This window comes from Netta rufina (genome assembly GCF_964035555.1).
Source record: "Netta rufina genome assembly, chromosome: 2".
NCBI classification, from domain to species: Eukaryota; Metazoa; Chordata; class Aves; order Anseriformes; family Anatidae; genus Netta; species Netta rufina.
The window spans coordinates 59,846,311-59,868,059 of NC_140124.1; the positions used below are offsets into that span (position 1 = coordinate 59,846,311).

Below are 21,749 nucleotides of genomic sequence, written 5' to 3' on the forward strand. Positions count from 1 at the left end.
TTTGATGTCTGAAGGGGTGGCTCATTGTTAGAAAAAGGAAAGCCCTTGCACATCTTTGCCATCTTTAAAAATTGTTTGGCCTTTAACAACTGCTTTTCCAACTAATGTCCATTTCTCCTGACAATAAATATGGCAGGTCGTCAGCAAGTGACAAACAATTTACTTTACATGCCAGGCTTTTATGTTTTTTGAGAGCTCATGTGGAAGCATATTTTAAAAAGCAGTAGGAAATTAATACCATTACAAATGTTAAGATGGCTGCATGCGTATACTTTGCTGAGTGGTTATTCATTACTGCTACGTTCTGCAGGTTCTGTTATAAAGTCTTGTCTTTCCTGCATTCAGACTGCTGTTAAAGTTCTTTATTTATCATTGACTAAAAATAGTCAATGAAAAATAAAGAGCAAGAAGCAATTTTCTTCTGCTCTAAAAAAAGCACTATTATGGATACAGTACATGGGTAATGCATAAAATCATATTTATTAATCATAACAAATCAATATCAGTAGTGGTATGGCACAGCTTACCTGTATTGCAGACCCTTACAATCACATCACCATTTTTTCCACCTTCAACCAGCTCAACATTTTTTTTTTTCTTTAAACTTAAAAGTTTAATGACGAATCAGATCAATATGATTCCTTAGCAACTAAATCACAGGCGCACTAGTTTTTCCTGTCACAGCACCAGTTTTGCGAAAGCAGTCAAGTTCTTTTTTCAGGTCTCCGTCACTCTGAGAATCCATAAGAATTCTCAAATGGATCATAAACTGTTACAGGGTTCAGGTTATTGTATCATTATAAAAACGTATTGATACACTACAGATGACAAGACATGCAGCTCTTGTGCTAGTCTATTACAACCATCTGAATACCATAAGAAATATCAGATATAAACAAAATAAAACAGTCAGCAGGAAGCTGTCTTTTAGGGAACCTGATTTAATATATATATATATATATATATATATATATATATACACATTTTTTTTTAAACTGCCTTAACCTGTTTCAAAATATGGCAGTTGTATGAAACCACAGAAATACCAAAACAGAAGAACAAAATATTAAAAATAAAAACCTGACCAGTGTAGAGATTTTATTTATTTATTTATTTATTTATTTATTTATTAATCACTGAATGAAAGGGCCTGATTCTGCTCGAAAATTTTGTTCCACCCTGTGCCCCTCTGGCACCCACTGCTCTGGCCAGCCCCGCTGCTGCTTCCAGGTGGATGCAGCATGCTGGAACCCACTGAAGGCACCCAAAGCCCTTGCACCTGCTGGGCAGACCCCACGAGCAGCCTGGAAATACATAAACTGCTATTTGAGAGAGACCAGCCACCACTTTACACAAATGAGACCACTGCAATGCAGGAAAGGCTCAGCCCCCAGACTCGATTCCTTAGAGGTCCAGGGTCATAAGCTGGAGTCCCGCAAACCCGAATTTGCTCATTGACTAGGACATCTCATCCAAGTAAACCTTCGCATCATCTGGTCCCTCTTTTATTCATTGCCTCATAAAAGCGAAGAGATGTGGGGGCTGGGGTGAACAGTACCAGCTGATTGAAAGATTTTTTTTTTTTTGTCAGCAACTGTTATGAGAAGGTTCACTGTGCTGTATCCATGCAGTTAAAATAAGACTGAAAGCATTGCATCAAATCACAGCCACAGAGCCACACAAGAGTTTCTTTCACACTCTTCATAACAAAAAAATAATAATCACATGACTTATGGAGATATTTTTCTTGCTGGATATTATCATTAAATTTGCTGTGCTTAAGAGTAAAGTATATTCAATTAGCAAACAGAAGTACAAAGAAATTCTTTTTTTTCCCCCTCCAGTTATAAATTTCATTTTTCCTTTGGAGAGATTTGTGGCTTGCAGTCCCAAATATTTATGGTATGAAGCAAGGAAGCATAAGAAAGGAGGAGAAACATCAAGCCTGTACATTTACAATCACCTTTGAGCTTGTATATATCTGTCCATTTTTTTTTTCTTTCTTAATCATTGTTGATTCTTCTAGTCATGGTTTTGTTTCAGTAATAATTCCTATTTCCAGTCCTTATATTTTAAAGCCTACTTATGACCATTTGCTCTACCAGTCCAATAAACATTCCTTACAAAATACACCCCCACTCTTAGGAAAGATTTCAACATAGTTTTCAATGCTGGCAAACCATGCCTGCCCCAGAGCGGGTCAGATGCTCCCGCCTGCTTTGCAAAGCCAAGCCAGCAGCCATGGAACCAACAAGCCCCCACAGCACACACATCTTCCCGCATGTCAGAAGGGAAACCCACGATAACATGGGACTGACTAAATAATTCAGCTTTTGTTAACGATGAAGGCATCGGAACTATTATGCAATTCTTATTCCTCTCATCAGAATGCTTGGTTAGCTGATGTTAAGTTTGGAGCATGGGAGGACGCAGAGCACTAGCCAGGTTAGATTGGTGCAGGCTACAGACCAGCACACAGGTGTTAAGACAACAAATACCCCATGGAAACCCATGGCTTTCCCGTGTACCTGCCGACAGATGCTCAGCCGAGACCTCGTAGAATCTGGCCTCATGTTTAATCAAATCAGTGAGCAAACATGACATCTCCACACCGTGTGAGTTAATCCTAATTATATGCAAAAGAAAATATGAAAACTGCTCCATATTGTATTTGTTCAAGAGATTAGGCTGAATTCAAATGATCTTTCTTCCTCTCCAGTTAATATTTTACTATCTCAAGAAATAATTACACATACTTAATAGTACAATATATTAAAATATGCCTTAAGGTATATTTACTGAAAAGCAATTCTGGTTTCTTGATTAAACACGGATTTTAGATTATCCCCTTCAAGTAACAGCACCCTGCCCCAAACAATAAGCTTCAAACAAAGCACGGAAACCTAAAGCACACCTCAATGGCACAGAGGGAAAACACAGCAGCAGACCCGAGTGACACCTGCCTGGCACAGCTGAGTATATGTACGTGCTGTATACGTGTATACATGCATGCTGTGTACATCTCTGCACACACAAACAAGTGGAAGGGGAGAGGGGAAGAGTTGCAAAATTGGCCATAAGAAAGGAAGAAGGCTGAACAGAAAGAAGGTAGGTTTGTTTTTAATGAAGCTCTACTTTGCAAATCTTGGCATTTGTGGCGAGATTCTGCTTCCAGTGCAATCTCTAAGAGGACTTCTGCTGGAAGAAAATTGACTGCTAATAACTCATTACTCAACAACAAGATTTTAACAAGTGGGACAATGAGGAATAGGAAAATGAGATCAAAAATGAAAAAAATTTAACAGAACCACTAATGCTCAAACCATTCAACCACCATCTGAAAGGAAATGTACACAAATATTTTTAAAAGCCAATATTAAAATGCTTCTAAAAACACCACAGTAGTTTTCAAAGAACCAATCTAATTATAGATTGCTGTAGTGAATACTGTTCTTAGGGGAAAATCTTCTTTATTTCTCATTTGTGTAACATTCAAATATTTTGAGTAACACAAAATTGTTTTAGGACTGATTTTTTTATTGCAATAAAATAATTTACATCCTATTCCTGTCACACTGAAAATTTTAATATTTAATACTTTAAAAACAAAAACAAAACAGAACAACTTTTGTCACCACTTTCAGGTAGTCATAGCGGCAAAAAAAATGTTTTTGTTTTTCTTTTTTTCTTCTGAAATGTAACATTTTCCTTGAGAAAACTCCAAACTATTTAGGGTTTAAAATGACTATTTGCCTTTCTGAAAAGAAAAAACATCTGGTAAAAACAACTCCCACTCTTCCAACAACTGTTTTTGTATATCCTAAAATAAAAACAGAGAAATCCAAACTACCATTATGAATAGCCAAGCAGTGCTTAGTGTTAAACAAACATGTTTTAGAGAGTGGCAGGGGCGCAGGCTGTGCATTGATTTGGTAGATGTAGATATCCCTGGAATATCTACAGAACAAACCTAATTTCAGTCTCTCTGAAAACAGCAGGTTTTATTTAGTTAGACGGGATGAGGTACTGTTCTTCTCTAGATGACCTCTGCTTTCAAAGTAAAAGGGCTCAGACCTGCTTTTGAGAGCATCAAAGCAGTATCACAACATAAAGCAGGACATGTCACAATACAAATCTCCCTTTGTTTCATTCTGATATTGATTTTGATTCTTATACAGTGGGGGAAAAAAAAAAAAAAAGACTTCACATGAACAAACATCAAACCATTTCCATTACAAAATAGTATTCCTACTGAAACCCACAAATTATGACATTTAATTTTATTCTGCTTTTGCCCCTCTTCATCATTAATTTTTTATTTAGTTGTCATTTTAATGTAACTTCTGTCACTAAACTCATCAGAAACAATTTTTGTAACTAGCAAAATGTTATTTTGATAGTACTAGTGGTAGAACTAGTGCTAATGGTAGTTGCAAAGAAAAGTCAGAAAACACAGCAGTAATGAAAAAAACATGAATATACTGAATACGCAGTTATCAAAGAATAAGAAGCCATCGTGCTGATCTTCCCATACTCTGACCATCTCTCCAAAAAGAGGGACCAAAGATGATGGACATAACAGAAGAAAGAGCTTTGCAAGGAAAATGAATTAAAACAAAGAAGAACCCAGAAGTGTCAGAAAGAACAAAACCTAGGAAGACAACACAACAAGGAAAACCAAGTGCTACATAGGATATTAAAGAGAAAAATGATCCACAGGAGAATGGCAACTGTTACTATGAGCTTCCTACAGCTACCTCTGCCTTTGGATATTTTTAAAACATTTATTAACCTGACAGCAGGAAACTTTATACAGCTTGCCCCCTGACAGGGTGCCAGCTTGGTATAAGCACTTGCTATCTCTTTGTTTAGCATAAGGAAATCAAGAGAGGTGTTAAGTGGTGCCATGTGCACATTTGGGCAAATATAACTTCTCCTTGTCTGCCTCTCATGCATATTTCCATGGAGAACTTGCTTAATCATATGAAGTCCAACAGAAACATCCAATTCTCTTTCCTTCTCTCTCTCTCTTTTTTTTTTTCCCCCTGTGTGTGTATATGTGTGTGTGTGTGTGTGTTTGCTTCCTTTTTAATGTGCAAGTGTCTGATCTATTATTAATGTCAAAACACAAACCTGCAAGGATCTCAATCAAAGAAGGTAACAGTTCTTTCACAAATTACCTGTTTACTGCCTGGTAGCCAGCAAGTTCCCCTTTGAAACAGCCAGCCATTTATGCTGCTTTTAAACAAGTTTGTTTGTTGCTGTTATTTTTATGGCTTCAAAGACATGGAGAAGAAAGATTAACTAATTAAAAATGAACTATTTGTCATTCAGTCATACAAATTACATACTCGAATTTCATTTTTTCTCCTTCCCTCTCTAATGTTAGTTATTCTGTATATAAATGCAGATAATAAGGCTTCAAGCCTCATTTAAGAAACACATAACATACACTTAGCTAAAAAAAATTTAGCAAAGAAGTAATTAGAGAACAAACAGAATTGTCTTTAAAATACACCATTAACTTTCTCCACACTCAAAATAGTTGTTGTTTTTTTGCTTGTTATCTTTTTTTTTTCTTCCTTTCTTCACTTTTCTTGTTTTTAAATAGGCTTTGTTTGTCACAGTTAAGGCACAGTGATGAGGCTGATTTATTTCCATAAAAGCAAGGGAATTTACAAGCGAGGCTGTATTATTTGTTCTTCATCAGCCCAATTTTCCTTTCACTACTGGCTATGGGAGTAGGAGCCAAGTCTCTCCCCCAAGTCAGCATGTCAGTGCTAACACTATCCCTGCCTGAACTCCCTGCAGTACCTAGCCAGAGCAGGGATGCTGAGCTATGGATGGATTTTCTATCTTGCCATCACATCCTTCTTTGTGTTTAAATAGTCACAACATCTTCTTAGGTTCCAATGGGCATTTTCTCCCCATTCACTAGTGCATCCCCCACTGACTCAGGTAAGAAACCCACCAAGGAATCAGACAGTAACACTAGTTAGAGTAGTTGCTCAAGTCCCTAACTGTTGGCAAACTTCCATTTAGAAATGCTCACATGTACAAAACTACTCAAAATGCTTAAAAATACATATCAAATGTATCCTTCAGAAATAACAAAATCCATCACATTGTCAGATTCTTTGAAAACTTGTTATTAAGACACTAGTACATTTTAGAAAATGGATTTACAAGCCTGTATTGTGACCTGATCCTGTAAGCATGCCATCCATTAACATCCTCACTGACAACACCTCATAATAAAACAGCACTCCTAATCCACAGATTATGGGCTTTAATAAAGGTATCACAGATTCAGGCACCAGTAGGGTTGGTCCTACGGCCCTTACCGATTGCATAGGTAACTGAGAACATCCCAAAACAAAGCATCCAGAAGGTGGAAATTACTGCAGAGTTACTGAATAAAATTATGTGAAGAGACAGGTGTCTTTTGTTGTAAACTAGACATATTTCAAACATTTGCTGTGCCTAAAAAGAAGGCTTGACTGTAATGTTGAGACAACCGGGGCTGTGAACTTCCCTAGAACAACAGAAATATTCACCAGATGCTCAAGCTGCAGCAAGAGTAACAAACACACTGCTTACTTTCACTGAAACGACCAAACCTTATCAAAATGTTTCTGACTGGCTGAGACCTTATAGGCCTTTGAAATTTGAGGGTACAGCCAAAACGCTAAGAATCATCCTTAAATACAGTGATGAACAGAAAGCTCTTCATCTGAGGGCCTCTTTCCCCCCACAGGCTAGATGTGCTGTTAATGACTATAATGTGAGCTTCCTCTCAGCAACCTGGCAGTGACCTCTGCTCTGACCTGCGGAGACCACTGTCTCCAGAGGTAAAAGACAATTTAGTCCTTTATCCTTTGTAACCGAAATGATGCCAGCGCCATAAATTCTAATCAAGGCAACTCTCATTTAAAAATAATAAAACTGGATAGTATATGTTTCCTTAAAGAGCAATACAAGGCATCTACTAGCAAAATACGATCAGCTGCAAACAACTTCTACGCTGTTCTGCCACAGCACGTGTGTATTTGCCTCTATAGAAAGATGCACGCAGTTCTGGGATGCGAGTAACAACCCTGAAAAGGAAAACAAAATACCAAAACCAACCCAGGGCTTTGAAAACAAACCCTTGTTTACAGAAATGTGTGCGGATTTGTTTAACTCACATTAACTCACTATTTCAAACATACATAGCATTATAAAAAAAAAAAAGCAGAAATCTGGTGGGGAACCAAATGAAACCACAGTTTTTAGTTCCAGCACAGGAAACCTAAGATTTAATTTCAGTGGAACAAAACTTTGCCAGCTAATAAAGGTTAGCAGTAAATATTTTTTTCTCTCTCTCTCTCTCTATATATTTTTTTTTTCTCTCCTGCAGTCTTTAAATAGGAAATGTTTCTACTCCACAATTATATGTTTGGTCTTGTACTCTCTGTGGTACCTACAGCTTTTTTTTTTTTTTTTTTTTTAGTTTGATAGGTTTGATGCATAGGACTACAGGCTCAATCTCAAAGAGCAACTTCTTATAAATTACCAAAATTATCAGCATCTTAGCTTTACCTTTGCTATCATCTAACTATGTCACAAGTTACCTTTGATTAAGGATTCATTAGGATTTGATCCAAACTCATAAAAGCCAACCTCAGTCCACAGGTACTTCTCATGCTTGGACTAGGCACTTTTCCTGGGATTTTTACTGTACAGAGAATTTTATGCAAAACATATGCCTAGTGGCTATACCAAATTTTGAATCTCAACAGTTATAATGTTACACAACTAAACATTTTATTTTTCTTGATTTTTTTTATAACAATACTTGGCATCTTATTCTAAACTTCTTTTGAAGATATTTTTAAAAAGCCATCTAATTTAGTTATCAAATCCTGATGTGTTTATTCAAGCAAAGGTACAACTTAACATTAACAAAAGCCTCTTCTAATAAAAAAGAGAGAAAATTGGCCCATGTTACTGTTTTGAAAAATATTGCAGAGTAAGACAAGTTGATCTGAAAATGATACCACCAGGCATGTCAGACAGCCAGCCTCAATTTCTGGGTTTCTAATTGCTTCATGTGACTAAAATGGGAGATACTGCTTCACAACTATTTTAACCAGTAAATAACATACCACAAGATCGCTAGTAAAGCAACTTGCCTCATGCTGCTCAGCAAAACTGGGATTTCTGCAACTGGAATTCTATACCTGCACAAACTCCACACTTCAATATGCTACTTCTGAACTAATATGTTCATATTCTCAGATAATATGTCTGTATATTCTCAATAATATGTTTATATTAGCTCAGAATAGAGTCCTTTCCCAATATTTTGCACTTCAGAAAGTGCAAAAAATTACTCTCGTCTTGTTTCACGTTATTTCAGTATCAGAAATTTTTTGCTTTTTTTTTGCACTCAGATGCCCAAAAAGCCCACTTGTAAAAAAGCACAGGATGAGCTTTACAGATGAGACACCCCCTCCCCACTCAAACTAAAAAAGTAATATTAAAAGAAATTAAAAAAACACACCACAACATAAAGCAAAGCAAGGAAACAAGCAAACGCAACCCCTCTAACCACGGCTGCCCCTGTCACCACTCTCAGGGAGCAGTGCACTGTAGTGGCAAAGCGCCATATTCCCAGACACCTGTACACCAGTTTCAGGTGGGAGCTACTTCAAATTGTCAGAAACTTATCCCAGCTGGGGCTGGTATTTGGGACCCAAATTGCTGCAGCATGCACCTTCTCTGTCACTGGCAGCAGAGCACCCATAAGAGAAACAAAAGTTTACCGTGCATCTTCCGGAGTCAAAAATAAGTACAATTAAGTGTAGCCTGGCCCTTCCCTTGCCTGCAGCAGGGGGGTGTTGTTGAAGAGGTGCCATTTGTTTGATTAATTGTGCTATCTGCTACCAAAACAAAAAATAAACACTCAGTGTTTCTATGGTATGCAGTGAAATACTAAAACAATGACGCTTAAGGAAAAGGAGGTGGATTTTAGGAAAAGGTACAGGTGAGCAATGCAGGTCTTTGCAGAAATAAACCCATCTGTCAAAAGAAGGCTAAGCAGAATGCATCCGATGAGAAAGAAGAAAGCTCTTTGCATCTAATCATTCAATTCTGTTCATCTATATGAAAAGAAGACTTGTGAAATATTGCTAACATCAACAAAACATAAGACACTCAAATGTTGGCCATTCATTCCAACTAAATCAGTACATGATATTCGCAAATTTTTCAAAAAATGTGAAAGCAACAGTGTAGGAAAACTTTGTTCTTTATGGACCTGTCTCCTCCCCTTGACTTTTTAAAATGCTCCTCCCTCTCCTGCTTAATAAATTTTGGGGAAAATTTTCACACAGCGTATATTACATGCTAAATTATATAAAGAAAATTTTCATCTCTCATCACATGAAAGAAAGAGGAGAAAAATGTCGATCTCTATGCCATCATATGCCAAAAAAGTCCACAAATAAATATAATTTCAGAGACTGCAAAGAAAGCCCCTAAGTATGCATTCCTAACATACTATTCATAACATTAAACAAAGAGAAACAGCTATAGAATAACCCTCCATATTTATGCACCAAAGCTTTAAGCAAAACTACATTTTAAATGTTTACTGCAAAATTATCTTAAAGGGACACATTCATGAAATAAAAGCTAAGTATCTCTTCTAAATAAATTTGCTTCATTTAATCCTCAAATGTATCAAAATAGCATCACTGTCCCTTCCTTTATGTTCTCAAAGCTACTAAAATTAACTGGTAAAGGCTGCTGCTAAAACATCTGTAACAGAACCTAGATAAACTGCAAATAAGTTCGTACTGAGTCACTTGAACTATTTCACCTACTTTTGTTTACTTGGTAACATCTTTTTTGCAGTACAAAATCATGCTAGCAAACATCTTACACTCACCAGTACAATCAACACAATATACTCATTTGTATTTTTTTTTCATTAGTGTTTTTAGGTACCAACTATATTTACAATTCAGAAGGAGATAAGATATTGTTGCACATCATTTCTATATCCCAAGCAGCAACTCTAATGAAAGTATCTGTTCAATCTCACTGCTGAGCATCCAAATAACAATGGCTCAAAAAATACCCTGCCTTTTATTACAATACTTGCCTGATCTAAAACCAGACATTTCAGTACCCACAAATTAAAAGTCCATTTTTGTTTGTTACCTTGCAATATTTAATAGATGTACCCTATATATTTGATCAAATAAAAAATGTAAACACAGCTAAATATATTTATACCAATATATACAAGTAATAGCTTTCTGAATTTTAGCTATTAAAATTCTTTTCTGGATTAAATGGACTAAAACAATAGTTATATGGTGTTTGAACATACAAACTGATAAAGGAAATTATGTTTTCCATGGAAACAAAGATTACTAAGGGTGTGCTTAAAAATGGATGTGATATTTAATAATGGTTATTACTGTAATTCAGAAATTAAATTTTAGATCTATTATTATTTTCCCTTATCTGTAGCAAAGTTACTTAGTAAAACATTTTGTGCTTTTTCTTCTTGTAAGGGGTAAGGAACATTTTTTTAAAAAAGAAAATTGCATGTATTCTTTTGTTTTAAAAATCCTGCAGCTCCTACTGTAGCTGGAAAACTGAAATCTGAACACTACTACAGATTTCCTTACAGATTATGAAATCGAAACTTGCGTCTTAGAAAATGGGCTCTCTCTGTGCCTTAAAGCTGCATTCTCACTAAACAAGATCTTTCTTCCTTCAACTTCCATCTACAGAGTCGTGGAAAAAATAAGGAGTTGCTCTGTTTCTATTAAGGTTTATCTTAAGTCACAAACGGAAATAATTAAAAGGAACCCCTTCAGGAGAGCAGTTGCTCTAAACCCAAAATGTCACTATGTACCATACAGTACTACTCCAGCTCAGACATCTATCAACATCTATCACTCAAGCACGCGCCTCAACAACTCTGCTCCCTTTTCTGATTAGAGATCAGAGTTGCTTGAGTTGGCTTACAGGGTGTCATCCATTTGAATGACAGATGTCTGTGTTGGAGTGCCACTCTTACTGCTTTTGTTTTGATTGTGAAAGGTTACACTTTCATCTGGAATAATTTAGGCTACTTAAAAATTAAACAGATAATTTCTTTTTGGCACATGCTTTAGAAGAAATATTTTATTTCTAATTTAAATTTTAAAAACATTAGCTCCACATGCACTACCCTTGGTAGCCTTTGTTTACTCTCAGTACAGAGAGTGTTTTCTATGGGAATGTTTCAGCTCTCTTCACCCAGCTTTATCTTTACCATTTAAAATGGTAACTCCTCAGTTTAGTCCAGGCTCAGAAAAGGCTGATAGTATATCAGACACTCACATCAGCACTTAATGCAATAAATGTTAATGAACCACTCAAAAAAAATAATAATAACTGGAAAAAAAAAAATGATTCCCCGCTCTATTTTTTACACTAGAGACCACAGATCAAAGGAAAACATAAAATGTCTGCAACTTGCATTAAATAAGTTCATTGTTGACAAAAGTTTTCAGAATGTGACACTGTCATTCCAGTAGCCAGTTGCAATGGGAGCACAGGGCTGTACGCCTGCACGCTCCAAGCTACTCCTTGGTACTTACAAGAAAATTGAGTGAACAAAAAAAAAAAAAAAAAAAAAGGAAGGAAAAAAGAACGGGGGGGAGATTGCTCTTCCGGACAACATGGTAGCAGTGAAATGAAATACCTAGACAGACTTACCGAAGAGCTTGCTGGGAGTGTCCTCGCTGTCATTTGATTCCACAGGCGCAAGCAGGGGCTCATTCAGCTCGTTGTCTGAAGTAGCTGCCTTGTCCTCACCTCTCAACTCTGCATTCATTTCACTCCGCAGTGACAGCAAGGGCTTACTGACTTGTCCAGCTATCATTGGATCCTAGGATGGGGGAAAAAAAGAGTCAGGGAAAAAAAAAAAAAGTGGCAGCTTTGGTGTGCGTATACTCTCTCTTCCACTCCCTCTCCCTCACACACACACATACACACTCTCTCTCTCTCTCTCTCTCTCTCTTATCTCTGGCTGCTCCTGCTGTTATTGCTGGCTGCAGTCAAGTGAAGAGCTATTACAGATCCAATGAGTTTTCCATTACTCCCCACCCTATTAAAGCTCAACTAGCATGTGAGAGATTCAGGATGCTTTGGAGAAAAACTTCTATGAAAGCAACATAACCAACACAGCTTTAATTGTGGGATGTGCTTTTTTGTGTGTACGTTTTTACACCTCGCTCTGCCCTTAACGTAGTAAGAAACAAAATTCCTGTATGCTCCAATGCCACAGAAGAGGAGCACCCTGTGAGCACTCCACAGTGATTTAAAGAGGCATCCTCTGCTGTACAACATTAACACAACCAAATACACAATATCTATCCTTCGAGTGTTTCTATTAAAATTCACAGCAACAAATAGCCATTTCATTACATACATTCAAGAGAGACACAGATTTTTTCTAACTATTCTTGTCTTTGGGATGCTATGCTCCCAAAGTCAATAAACACACACAAGCACATATTTTTGTTTTGAAAATAAAAAACACAAACTATTTTTTTTAAAAGATAAAATCAGGGAAGATACTTACACAAACAGTTTGCAATTATTCTCGTGTTTGGGACATTATATCCCCATAAAACCTTACATATATATATTTAAAATGTTTCTTGACGAATTGGATCTGTTTTATCTTCTGCTCACTGAGGACATTTGGGGGTCAAGCATTATTTCCAAGCACACACTATCCTCCTGTTTGCAAACTAACAGGTATAATATCATGACAGCAGGGAAACCAGAGCCCAAAAAAATTAAAAAAAGAAAAGAACAAGTGACCTTGTTGCACTCTCTGGCAGCTATTTATTGCAAAGTTCATGCTTAAATGGTTCTTATGCAGAGAACAGGTGACCAGCGAGCAAGTAGGTTGGTTAGCATGTTCCCTCTGTCCCGTCACCACATTGGTCGATGTTTGCCTATGGGTTTTTTAATGTATTCATGTCTGAAAAGTGAATTTGATATGACACATGATAATCTATGAAAATGTTAATCAATACAAATAGTTTAAGCTGTCATCAAATGCACTTCTTTAGTCAATACTCATATCGCTGAAAACAATGTCACTGTCACCAGGGCTTAATTTGCACAGCACTTAAATATTGGACTCTGTGCATCAATGCACTCCTCTTCAAATACTGTAGGTAAACACATTTTCTCCCTATTTAAGGCTGAAGCACTCAGCACGCATTTAGCTGAGCCGAATCCTCCCTTTTGAATACCTTGATAGGTCCACTGGAGGGCAAAATTAATACTTAATTGAATCTCACAGTCATCAAAATAATCAATACTTTTTTATTATTTATTCTTTACAGTCTGTTGACTGTTTCAAACCTCTGAGGGAATGGTGGAAAGGATTCATGGCTTTGAAACACTGTCATTTAACAAGGTAATTTTCAGTGGGGCATTAGGGGTTGTGAAACATATAATAAAACAAAAATGGTGGCTTATAATAGGAAGAAAGAAAAGAATTATATTTCTGCCATCTAACAAAACAGGATAAATAAAAAAGCAAGTGCAGGGAGAGGGAGAAAGGAGGGGGAAGAGGGAGAGAAAGACTGGCTTTTGAAGGGTTTTATCATATCAAGAGCAGAGCTGAGCTTTCATAATGCTGACATTTCTCATCCTGACAATCCTAAACAAGTGGAAAGGATGAGATCGCAGATATCATCTTTCATCACATTCCCCAGCTTAAGAACCAACATGACAGCTTCTCTCCCCTTTACACTGTTAATTACTAAATAAAATACTGCTCTCTGTCAGCATTAGATTATTGCAGATAGCAACCACAAACATTACTCCATTGTTTTGTTTTGCCTTTTTTTTTTAAACCAATGATACCTACCTTGAACTCTTCAGAAAATAAATTGGGCTTGTGTCTACATATTGTAAATATATGAAACATAATCAATTTAATCAATGTGGTCAATCCATGTTATTGTCAGGCTAAATTGCTAGTGATTTATTAACATTGCATTTACTGTATTTATTAGCCAGCAACAATCTGAACATTTCTTAGATGATTCTAGGAAGGAAAGAGAATTTAACAGATTTCTTTTGCAAATGCTATAAAAACCCCTCTGACTTGTTTTGCCTCATATTCATAGTACATTATTGACAAAGTCATTTACTGAGGCAGGATTTTTGTTGTTGTTGTTGTTTTGCTTTCATATACTATATAATGCACTTTAGCAGATTTTCCAGCTAAAGGTCACTGTGAACACAATATTGTTTCTAAGTCTGGGCTGATGCCCTCAGCTTCAGCCATTCAAAACTAATAGCAAGCGTGCTTCCATAGCCAACATGAATCAGGATAAAATTTGACCCTTTTCAGGAAAGTATTTTGGGGAGGGAACTAATCCCATCCACAAACTACACAGCTAATCTGAGGACTACCAGCAATTTAATGGAGGATGCCACATCAGTAGGATTCTAGATTAAATTCTCAGCTGCCAAATTTTGAAGTTGAATACATAAAAAATGGGATGAAGAATAATGTACAAAATGTGACAGCACTGGGAGAAACCTCACCCCTTAGATATTAGTGGATTCAGAGCAACTTCAACAGGGCTAGGATTTTACCTGTTATGCACATCAATAATTCGGCCTCATCTGGAGCACTTTGTTCATTTCTGGTTAGCCCAGCTAAGAAATACATCGGAAAGATGTGCAGGAAAAAACGATAAAGAGATTGAAAGGATTGGGAATGTTTACCTGACAAAACTGAATAAGAACAAGTATGATCAAAGTATACAAAATAATAAACATCAGGGAGAAAATGCAGATCAGGAACTATTCACCCTATCTCATCTGAGAAGAAAAAGGGCCTCCACTGAATGGAAAAGCTGGAGTATCAAATAATAATTAAGATACTTTTCCAAACAATTAGTAGTGAAAACGTGTGGAACTCAACATTTCAGAATATCCCTCAGACCTGCACTACAAGCATCTCCACAGACCCTTGCTTGACTTGCAGCCTCTTGCAGCAAATTCAGAACAGCTTTACAAACGCAGAGCAAAGGATTGTAAAAACTGAAATGTAAATTGCTGCCCCCTCACCCAAACTGTACCAGCACCTGTAGTTAACCTCCAGGGTAGCTCTGTGTCAGATGGTAAGTGAATGACAACTTTCTCTATAAGCAGACAGATTAGGTACTGTCTAAGTTTCTAGCCTACATGAAGACTAAATAAATCACTGAAATGATGGGTTGAGAGAGTTTGTTTCTTTCAAAAACATACTTTTTAAAAAAATTGACAGTTTTTACTCCAGGTTGTCTCTAGACCTTGAGTTGCTTTGAGGACTTAAGAATATGTTTCTTTTACGGCAGATTACACATGATTAAAAACTTATTTTTACAAACAATGCAATTCAAATTCCAGTACATGGCCAGTGGACTGGTCTGGGAAATTACCCAGGAACAAGATGGGATTTTTCTGTTTTCCTAATGGCTTCTCTCTCTCTCAAAAAAAAAAAAAAAAAAAAAAAAAAAAGTCCCCAGCACCCCCGAGATCTGCAGTAGTTGGTATGAATCTGTCACAGTGGCCAGCTACTGGCCCAGCAGCCTTCTTCTTCTCCACCCAGCGAGGACCCCAGGGTGTCAGAGGATGAGCCAAGTCCAAGAATTGCATGTGCACCTCTCGCAGATAATCCCATCAGGATCTGTTCTCCTCCCTGCCCTGGATGTGCTTGCTTTTTGGAAGGTGAGAAAGATCAGGTTATACTTTGCAGCACAACACAGCAACTTCTGTTGATCAACACCCACACAAAACTTTTAGCTATTCATAAATAAAATTGAAAAGTTTAGGAATATATATATATATATATATATATATAAAAAAAAAAAAAAAAAAAAAAGGCAAGACAAACTTTGTGAAAAGGGTTTATCTGCTTTAAGTAGAAGGCAAGGGTACATAAAAAGGATATAATACTATGGTATTTCAGATGGGTTTATAACCACAAGAGCAAAGCTCTTGTTCTAGAACTGAGGAATTGCAATCCCCTTATTCAAAATATACCTGTAAATATGACGCATGTAGTGACAAATTTTACACGCATCTCTTGCAGATACTCATATAGCTTGTCATCAATTTCTTGTCCAGCTAACACCGGTATTACCAGACTTGCCTGTTTTCTATGAGCTTTTGCTGACAGTTCTGTGCGGAGAGTGGTCCTCCCTGCTGTGTCTCTCCCTTAAGGGCGGCTCATAGCTTCTCTAAGTCAGCTCGCAATAGCTGCCTGCACCTCTGCTCAGCTCCACCGCTCCCAGACTTGACTTCTACAAGCTGTTGGGCTTAATTTGCCAGTAAAAAACAGGTGGATTTGCAAATGCAAATTACAGCTCTGGTTACACGCCCTCTTTCAAAAGCCAAAACCTTTGGTTTCTTTTCTGCAGCACTGTACAAAATACAGAAGAACATTTATCACTGTGTTAGAAGCTTTGTCTCTGCTCTTTAAGGGTAAAGGTGCAGTTTCTAGCAAAACTATTTAGTAATCAAAGACAGCTTTTACAGGAAACTATATGGTTTTCGTGTGAAACATGCCCTAGGCAGAGATCTAAAAAGGGGAGTACAAACTACTTTTATCCTTAACATAGGATTTGCGTGATGATATGGCTTTATAAAGGCTTCATGCACTGGTTTAGCCATTGGGCTAAATTTTGTACTCACTGCACCATAAACATTCCTGGTCTGAATTTAATTACATTGTTTCAATAAAAAAGTAAGATCCTTTGTTTTCCTTCTTTTTATTTTTACTTTAGTTTGAAATCACTTCATTTCTGTCTTAAACATACTTTAAAGTAATTTCCTGATATTTTTTTCCCCCTGAAAATATGAAATAAATTATGCCCTCCTCCAGGATACTGATCACGCACAGAATTCTGTTAGAGAGTGCATTTTTGAGCAATCACTCCAATTATGTTACCAATAAATAAAAGTTCAATGTTCAGATATTCTAATGATTACACCAAAGATTTTGATATTTTAGATTTCTTTTTAATCAAGACAGAGCACATCATAGCCTTAAAGTTATTTTAGTATATAACTTGCGGCTTTTGAGTGAAGAATACATTAAAAATCTCTACTGGGAAAGGATTAGTTTTATTTGTATCAAATACCAGTGAAATTTAGGAATGTGTTATCCTTTGGTCCTCTTACAAACTGGTCCTCCTTCCTCTGTCTTATTGCTTTTAGAGGCATTCAATATTATTATTTATTTTTTTTTAAATAAAGATTTCTAAACAGACAATTTTGATTCTTCCTTCTTTAAACCTTGTATCTGCTGTCACTAATGTGCCAATATTTCTATCCCAATCAATCCATAGTGTAGCTTATGCAAACTTCTTTGAATCATCCTTCAGACTCCTGCTAGCCTCTGACCATTGCTACCTGCTGGTTGTCATTGCCCCAGAAAAGTTAGAGAAAAGCTTATTTTCTTCACAGCCACCTCTACCACCATCCTTAGATGGATGTTTCTATAAGTAAAACAAACAAGGCTGCTGATATGCGATCGTTGATCTCCCTTCACTGCTTTAATCTCGTACTTCTTTTTACTGCATTACATATTTAGTTATATTACCTGTATTACTCATATTTTCTTACTACTATCTTCAGTATTGCCTCTCCTTCCTCTTACAGCAAGAAGCTAATATATCCCCAGTTCTTCTCACTCAATATAAATATCATCACCTGAAACAGTCTCCACTTTTCTTCAGCTAGAACTATATTTATCTCCTCATGAAAATCTCTGCAGTGGAAAAGATAGTTGTTTTTCTCTGTTTTCTCAGTGCTACTTTGACTTTGGACATCGTATTTCTGCAGTGATACTCATCTTCATATCTAATGGCCAGGTTGCAGTTAAAAAGAAGTATTCTCTAGTTTGAAACAACATTGTAAGGAGTTAGCAGTGTGCAATTATACCCATATAAAGTGTAGTATTACTAATATAACAATTTAATTTAGAAAGTTAGGGAGACTATCACTGCTCGCAGTGCTTTCATTTAAATGTTCTTTTCTGGTTAGTCAGTGATGTTATGTTGGTCTCCTTTGTTTATATTCTTAATTTTAGGTCCTTTAGAAGTTGAAAAGGTTAGTGCTGCTTAACGTAACAACTTCTGACAGAAAATGTTTTTCTGAAATTCATGGAGGTTTTAGTTGTAGTTTTAGCAATCTTTTTATTTTTATTTTTTAACTACATTTTTTATGCAGCAACATCCTTCAAATTACTATGTCTTGAGGTTTCAATACTATGACATGGTTTTAAAAAACACAAAACTACCTCACTAGACATACTTTTGACCATACTGAACCATTTGTTTTCCCTAATGAAAAAGTTTCACAGGTTTCTTGCACCTATTGACAGAAAGCTGAAAGGTTCACAAGGCAAGTCCTCATCAATTTGTTGGTCAGGTTGCTCTGCAACACTAACAGGAGGCTGCAGAATGGAAACATACACATGACAACCACACAGTAATAAATGACTGGGTCACAATTTTATTTTATTGGGTTTATTGCTATAAGCACATCCCTAGCAGCTTCATATAGCAAGTCAAGCTGTGCACTTCAAACATGCAAAAAAGTTAAAGGATGCTGTTTTTACCATATACAAGAGGAGCAAATGTGTCAGTTGCATCTGTGGTCCAAATAAAGCAATCTGGAACCAACCAGGAAAAAAAAAAAAAAAAAAAAAAAAGACATGAATCCATCCAGCCATTGCATTTTTCCTGACCAACATGACATTTAGGAATCACTAATGCAAGAGTACCAACAGCACAGATGTTTTACTCTAAACAATGCTTTTGCTCATAGAGGTGACCTTACTACTGCTGATCCAGTTATTAATCTGATTAAAGATTCCTTCCACTCCTCCTGTTGCAAACCATTTCATCCTTATAATTTTCTGCCACACACACAGAATAGCTACGTAGCTGTTATCTATTAATTCTAGGTTAACCAGAGTCCAGCCTCTGCAATATTCCAATGATTTCCCTTATTAAATGACATGCTGCTCATTAAAAAGGAGCTTGCTCATCCATGGACATATTTCAAAGGTTTGTATGCATCCAGAGGTCAAGAGCCAGAGAAGCTGCTATTCTGAAAGGCTACCATGGTCCTCAAAACACAAGATGGACAACAGCACACAACCATTAGGAGAAATAAGTCTTGAGAACAGTGAGAGAAAGGAACCTTCTAGCTCAAGGTTCTCGCAACCATCTAAAAGCAGATGATTTTTGAGAGACCAGAAGAGCAAGCTCTATAGGTCATGACAGGACACAGGTGGAACAGGCAGTAACTTCCCACCCCCACCACCCCCTGGGGCCAGTATGGAGAAATCAGCCCTCATGAGACTTTCCCCCCTACTACTCTTCTGCCATCTGATCTTCCAAAAAGAGTGGATCATATAAGAGAGCAATTAAATTCAAAATTAGAAGACAGCCCCTATCTGGAGCAAGACTTTGACAGTTTTGTCATAGAAATAGTGGACTGTTTCCTCTGCTCTGTTGGTTCTATTCAGCAGGGATCTGTGTCAAACAAAAAAAAGTCATCCAAAAAATTCTAAGTCTATAATAGCTAAGATTTTCTAGAATTTGCATACTGGGTCAACTTACCAGAGAACTTGAGAAAATTTTCAATACAAAGCAGAAGACATTGTCTTCCATTAAAAAAAAAAAAAAAAAAAAAAAAAAAAAAAAAGTATTAAAACATTTCTGCAAAGGTATTCATCATTCCTAGGGGAAAAAATACCATTCCAATCTAATGTAATAAACATATTGTAGCTGTCTAGAGGATTTCATATAAAAACAAAAAATTCTCATTTTCTGTAAAAATGATTTCACATTAGGTTGTTTTAGTCTCCACAACAACCACATAAAGGACACAATTCTACTTGCCAAATCATCTTCATACAAGTGCTCTTTCACCAGCCTGCCTGTTTGATAACCTGTTGTTGTTTATATTAACTTGACTTCTATTTTGAGGGAGCCTTGAGCACAAGTTTTTTTTTTAAATCCCTTCCTCTCTCCAGCCAATCTTGTGACATTAAAAGCTCCATCCAGCAACTACACCATTCCTTCATCAAAATAATCCTTCTGCTTTCTAGAAGGAAGAAACAGGCCATTACAGCCCCCGAAACTATGAAATGCACGACACTTCATGGAGTGCTGGTAGTCATGGGTTGCGGTTGTTTTTATGTTTGTTTATTTTAGTTAAAACATTGCTTCCTGAGATTGCCACCATAAAGCATCCAAGTGGCATGAGTTTGGCATAAACAGAATTTAAGTATAGCATTTTGTATGGATCTATTTGGCATGTTTTGGCTACGATGTGCACACTAGAAAGACAGTGAGAAATACCAGGGCAAGAATTCAGTTAAAATAACTTTTAAAAAACAGCATGTCCATAACCACACCCAAACTGAAGATAACTTTTGAATGTTGATAACAAGAGAGAAACTTGACTAGGCAACCTAGAAGGGGCTCACAGCAACTGAAAGAAACTTTCTAGTTAAAGGAAAACTTTGTTTTACCTAACATTTCAGGATTTCCAAGTTGTAAAACAAAGGAACCAGTAACTTGAATTTTGGGGGAAAAAAAAATCATAGCATGGGTTATGGTGCTGAACGCTGTGTTCATACGTAACACGTATTTTATGTATTTATTTTATGTATTATGTGATTAGCAAGGTTGTCAGCAGAGCTCTTGATCCTCTTCGTGCTACTTGCTTTAATACAGCACACTTGAATTCTAGGGACAAGTATGGGAAATGACATTGCTTGGCCTGCATCAGAATCAGAGTAACCAGGGGGATTAGGGAAGTGATGGACCCCTTGGTGTGGCACTGGTGAGGCCACACCTCAGCCACTCTGATCACTTTTGTGCCCGCTGCTCCAAGAATATTGAGTTGCCCAAGAGTGTACAGAGAAGAGCAATGAGGCTGGTGAAGGTACATAAAAATAAGGGTTGTGAGGAGAGACCTCATCAGTCTCTACAACTACCTGACAGGAGGTTGCAGAGAGGAACACGGTGATCTTTTTTCTTGGGTAAGAAGTGACAGGACTTGAAGAAGTGATGTTGTGCCAGAGGAAGTTTAGGCTGGACATTAGGAAGAACTTCTTCAAGCAGAGGATTGTAGAGTATCTGAACAGGATGCCAAGGGAAGGGGCTGAGTCCCCATCCCTGGAGTCATTTAAGAGAAATGTGGTCATGACACTAAGGAGCATGGACCTGTGATGTGTGATGGGACTCAGCAGGTCAGGTTGATGACTGGACGTGGTGATCTTTAAGGTCTTTTCCAACCTAGATGATTCTGATTTCTACTGGGACTGTACCTTAGTGGTAGGGACCTGAACTGCCCTCTATTTCCTTTCATCTTATCTAGACAGAATTAAATAGCAAAAATGCCCATATATTGAAGAAACTGAAACCTTCACCAGAACTGAGCCTCACAAACGAAAATACTCTCTTCTTTTTCCAGCTACCAGAAGACACACTGCAGTAGAATGTGTAGCTATCAGGTTAAGAGCAAGAATGCCAAATCATTTTTCTTATGGTTCTCCTACATTGAGCTCATCTGACAACAAAGCCTGCTGTTATAAATGCTAAACATACTTAATAATACCACAAATGTTGCAGATCAATAATGTTAGGCTTTTTATATTT

General features: G+C 37.0%; 1 protein-coding gene across 1 annotated transcript in view; it reads right to left on the minus strand.

Moving 5' to 3' along the window:
• The window catches only part of POU6F2 (POU class 6 homeobox 2), a gene marked incomplete at both ends in the record, with an annotated part of 312,801 nt that overhangs the window by 242,564 nt on the left and 48,488 nt on the right, over nucleotides 1–21,749 (minus strand). The window contains one exon of the mRNA XM_084282352.1: nucleotides 11,764–11,935. Within this exon, the coding sequence (XP_084138478.1) occupies nucleotides 11,764–11,935 (172 nt within the window). The remainder of the gene's footprint in view (nucleotides 1–11,763; nucleotides 11,936–21,749) is intronic.